Raw genomic sequence first — 4899 nt, 5'->3', positions numbered from 1 at the left:
GGAAGTTGAAGGAGGGAGCGTAGTAAATTGCCAGTGATCCTTCAGTTGATGGGCATTCCACCCTAGCCGCCCGAGAAGCCCGTTGAAGATCTCTTGTTGACTGATCTGCAACTCCGGCGGCGGAGGTCGAAGCAACGGAAGAGGAAAGGAGCTTGTCGATGATAGTTCTTGAACCTTGGAATCCCCTAATCTTAACAAGCTAAGTTCACCTCCCTCACCTTTTCCCCTTCTGTCTCCATGATGACAAGGAGTAAATTTGTGTGTGAACTATATGTAGAAATTTATATCTCAATCATTTTTGGAAAATATTTAACACATCTTTCAATGAATTTCACAAAATATTGAACATATATTTCAGTTCATTAAGAAGGTATTGCCAAACTTGTTGACTCTCTTCAAATCTTGCAGTTGGTGTTTTAGTTAAGGAAAGCAGTTTGGCTAGATTTTGATGCCACAACTTCGACCTCTTCTTTTGAGGGATTTTGACGCCATGCCTTCGACCTCTTCTTTCAAGTTGTGTTACGACATGGCCCGATTTCTCCAACCTTCTGGACTGTCGGTGAATGATTGCAAGTTTGTGTTGCTTGGGGTGGTGCCCCTACTAATATTCCATCAGCAGTTAACCTCGTTTCCGCAATGAGTGGCTATTGCAGTCTTTTTTTGGAAGGAAAACACAATTAGTATGACCTTCGATGTAATTTTATTTTTTGCTGGTCATTTTGTATCTTGTAGTTTTTCTAACGTAGCTTGGAGCCTTGGACTGCTCTTCTTAATAATATTATATTTCAAAATGTATGAAAAAGAATATTACTCCCTTCAATCCATATTACTTGTCGCTCGAACACATGTATCATCTAGATAGAGGGTAATTAGATCTTGTTTCCGTGGGAACATCATCTGTTACCTCACGTGATAGGATGAAAACTTGAAAAGTAAGATGCGTTGGCGACGTCACCAGTATTATTAACCCGAGTGATTAGCTTCCTCCTTATAAACCCTTTCAAGCCCACTCCACTACACACTCCGAACACTAGCTACTGCCCTGCCATTCTGCTCCGCGCTCATCTTCCTCAGCTTCCCAAGTCTGCCGAAGCATCAAACACTAGCACGTCCAAGCCGAGAAGCTCCAAGCATGTGGAAGGTTCTTGCAGCAACGGCGCTGCCGATCCTGATCGCGCTGCTCGCCGTTCGCGCGCGCGGCGCCGACGACTACACGGCGTTCGTGTACGCCGGGTGCTCGCAGGCGCGCTACGACGCCGGCACCCAGTACGCCGCGGACGTCGACACCGTGCTCTCGACCCTCACCGACACCGCGGCCTCCACCCCCTACGCCAACTACACCCCGCCGTCCGGCGCCGCCACGGGCCTGGTCGGGCTCTACCAGTGCCGCTCCGACCTCCCCGCCGCCGTCTGCGGCGTCTGCGTCAAGGCGTCCGCCTCCAAGCTCGCCTCCCTCTGCAACTCGGCCGCCGGCGGCGCGGTGCAGCTGCGCGCGTGCTTCGTCCGCTACGGCAACGACTCGTTCCTCGGGAAGCCGGACAACACGGTGCTGTTCAAGAAGTGCGGCGGCGAGAGCGGGGACGCCGGCGTCGCGGCGCTGCGCGACGCGGCGCTCGGCGCGCTCCAGGCCGCGTCGTCCCCCGCGGCCGACGGCTCGTACCGCGCCGGCGCGGCCGGGTACGTGCAGGCCATGTCGCAGTGCGTGGGGGACCTCGGCGCCAAGGCCTGCACCGACTGCGTCTCCGTCGCCGCCTCGCAGCTCAAGGCCGGCTGCGGCGACGCCTCCGCCGGGGAGGTCTACCTCGGCAAGTGCTACGCGCGCTTCTGGTCCAATGCCGGCGCCGGCGCCGGCGGGGGCACCCCCGGTGGAGGCAACGTCATCGGCGGCGGCAACGCCGGCCCCATCGGTGACGGCGGCAATGGCATCGCTGGAGGAGGCAATGGCATCGCCGGCGGCGGCACCGTCGGCGTTCCGGGCGCAGGCAGCGGATACGGATACGGGTTCGTGCCGCGCCCGTACGGCGACGTCCAAGGTAAGCACATCGATCGTGCCACCATTGGCGACTTCTTGCCCTGATTGATGATCACACCGCGTGTACGCACCACCTTAATTTCTGGGCTTAATTACCGTTATCTAGTTGTGCGCGCCTCGCATCGATGATCGGCACGGACGCTGAAGAAAATGGGCATCGATTTCGGGAGCCTGCCACTGCCAATCCGGTTACTTGTTACGGAAATCCGAATATATTGGTTGGATCTTGCAACGGTCCATGCAGAGTAGCTTGCACTACGCCTACGATACAATTCTGCCTTCTTTTGAGACGGGCGTACGATTATTTTTGTTAAGAATTTTAAGATCACCGATTAGGCCACTATCGAAAACAGATCAGCATATTCAAATGCTTTGCAGGGTACACACCACCTCGTGTCTAGGTCTGCATCATGATGGAAGCACATAGATTTAGGCTTTCTACAGTTGCTATTTACAAAACACAAAATGCAGGCTGCCTTTTCTTCAGGTTTAATTTACGTGTCTATGACCACTTGTGCTAGGTGCTTGGCTCGTCCCACAGTTTCTTAACCATGTGGCCCACATGCCATAGGCTCCATGCATGTTTTTCCAAAATCAACTTCCCTAAGATGGGATTCGGCTTGCCTGCTCTCTCCCCATGCTCCCACTTCATGCTACGGTTATCTTTTTTCCTCTTTTTTTTCTAATCTAATTATCTCCCTCCCTGATTTTAAAGGGATGGGGCCAGACCTTATTTTGTCCAATCAAATCAAGTCACATATGCGGGAGCACGGATGGGCACACGCCGGGGAGCAGGCAAGTCTCGTCCCCTAAGATGTGCCATGCTTCTCTGCAGCTTAATTGTGTGCCGACCAAATAGGTTCTTAGGCTGACAATGTAAACAGTGTGCGACATGGTCAGGGTGCCTCCCGTCAAAATCTACTCCGGAAATTAGGCATGACTGCTGCCTACGGTTTCATCAATGATTAGGGGCGACGTGTAGAACGTTCCTTCAGTTTCATCCCCCCCCCCCCCCCCCCCCCCCCGCCTCTGATCATGCAAGTAGATCTTTCTTACCCTACTGCTGCAGTGTTTAAACTACTGTTCAGTAGTTAACATTGGCAAGTTGACAGTTCAACCTGCTTGTGGTGTGCATTCCCTAATGCATGCACATTGGCATAGTAGATGGCCCTCCCTAGTTACTAATTAGCAGCAAATGATGGTGTGTGCGAACTGCAGCAAAGGTAGTACCAAAGAGGCCATGGAAAGGGCTTTTTGGCCAACACTATTTAAATCTCAACTTTCAAAAAGACTTTCATGTGGATTCACTTTCCTGTTCTTCTTCATTCAGCCAAGCATATCACAAAGTGGATTCAAAATGATCCTGCCCCGCTTTGCATCGCCCGTATATCTCTCTGGCACACACCGTGGCTAGGGTACTCCCTAGCCTTTTCTGCTTTGCGCTGTAGCTTTTGAGTTTTGAGACTTTTACATGGCCACTTTGCACAAAGCTACATTTGTACAATACTGGCTGTAAAGGATCATCAAACAGAGCACATGCATGGAGCGAGTGCGATGAATGTTATCTTGACATCCACGTGTTGTATCTGTTATGTTCGTCAGATGGTTCCGGGAAGACCCTCGCCATCATCATCGGCATCGTGGCGGCGGCGGCCATCATCATCATCTTCCTCTCCTTCGTCCGAAGAGCCCGCGCCGCCAACGGTAAGCCCCGAATTCAAGCCGAGAATCATTGTCGAATAATCTCAGAATGTTCATGGCATATTCATGATGAAACCACTTGTTTTTGTCTGAACCATGAATATGCAGGCAAAAGCTAAGCTAAGGGTTGCAGCAGGGGTGGTCGCCACTCGCCACTATTAGCTCAGATTGGATCGGTCGGTGGCTTTTGGCTTCGGCGTTGCTTTAGTATCTCTCTTTTTATCTTTTAGGGTCTCTTTTGCCGTGCCAGAAAAACAAAGGGAGGCCATGCCGCCACTGTGCCTAAGTAGGGAACTGGAGATTCCAGCTGCATGCTACTAGCCACTAAGGAAAATATTACTACGCAGAAATAAGAAGATATATATTTGTTGAAGTGACCACTATATATGTGATTCATGTCCATGTTATTATTGTACTGCTGTTCATGTCATTGTCTTTTGGTTGGTGTGATGGGCTCATGTAAAGTGCTGTTAATTTATCGGAGGCAATCAATTAGTAGAGTACAATCTTGTGGGCTGCCGTTGGAGTAAATATAGAGATTTTCTCAAAATATATGTTATTGAGTAATGCGGTTGGGGAACAGAATAATTTCGATCATCTTTTGCGAGAGCGGCCAGGGTTGTCATCATGAGGCATTCTAAAAAATGGATCAAAATGCATCTTTATTATGTTATCTTTGGTGTTAAGATCATTGCTGGTGAGTCAGCATAGGACCGCCAATCAAGTCAAAAGGTACCTTCACCAATTGTGAATTCAAAAGAATGACGTACGTTAATTATGGAAACAAGGTGATGCAACTCGATCATGTGCTAATCCACAACGCGACAGTGGCCTTTCTGTCAATAATCCTGAGGGCCCGAGGCATACCAAGTATGAACATTATCTTGTAACAGAAATAAAAAAGATACTTAAAGCTCGACAGTAGAAAATGAAGCAACAAATAGTTAAAAGTATCATACATCTATCCAGTGCAACATTAAACATCACAAAAAAAACTATAGAAGGTTAGGAGGTTCAGCTTAAGCAGTAATACAAGCACCATAAACATCTCTTACAAAGTATTAGAAACTGGGGGACCAAAATATAATGCAAAGGTTGAATTCCGAGTGCTAATGTCACCATGAACATCTCCAAACTCATACCCGAGTTGGAGAAGAGGAAATTTC

The 4899-nt window shown here is 49.4% G+C and overlaps 1 protein-coding gene across 2 annotated transcripts; it reads left to right on the top strand.

The window, feature by feature from the left end:
• Positions 1–1001: 1001 nt before the first annotated feature.
• LOC147958891 (plasmodesmata-located protein 6-like) lies at positions 1002–4244 on the top strand. 2 transcript variants are annotated; one of them, XM_087536461.1, is made up of 3 exons: positions 1003–2033; positions 3635–3736; positions 3842–4244. In XM_087536461.1, the coding sequence occupies exons 1-3, from the start codon at positions 1133–1135 to the stop codon at positions 3850–3852; spliced, it is 1014 nt and encodes a 337-aa protein (XP_087392587.1). In that variant the 5' UTR covers positions 1003–1132; the 3' UTR covers positions 3853–4244. The 2 variants fall into 2 exon arrangements, with proteins under 2 accessions (XP_087392588.1, XP_087392587.1); XM_087536462.1 differs by lacking the exons at positions 3635–3736; positions 3842–4244 and adding an exon at positions 2748–3033 and having other exon boundaries at positions 1002–2033.
• Positions 4245–4899: the final 655 nt, after the last annotated feature.

This window comes from Triticum urartu, chromosome 7A, assembly GCF_056163025.1.
Source record: "Triticum urartu cultivar PI428250 chromosome 7A, HENAU_Tu73, whole genome shotgun sequence".
Lineage (NCBI taxonomy): Eukaryota > Viridiplantae > Streptophyta > Magnoliopsida > Poales > Poaceae > Triticum > Triticum urartu.
The sequence above is the reverse complement of the archived record's forward strand: the minus strand, read 5'-3'. Positions and strand labels throughout refer to the sequence as shown.

Bases quoted from the DNA above. Each gene is read 5' to 3' on its own strand.
- LOC147958891 (XM_087536461.1), top strand. From the start codon at position 1,133: ATGTGGAAGGTTCTTGCAGCAACGGCGCTGCCGATCCTGATCGCGCTG. The intron at 2,034-3,634 runs GTAAGCACATCG...TATGTTCGTCAG, and splicing joins CCCGTACGGCGACGTCCAAG to ATGGTTCCGGGAAGACCCTC.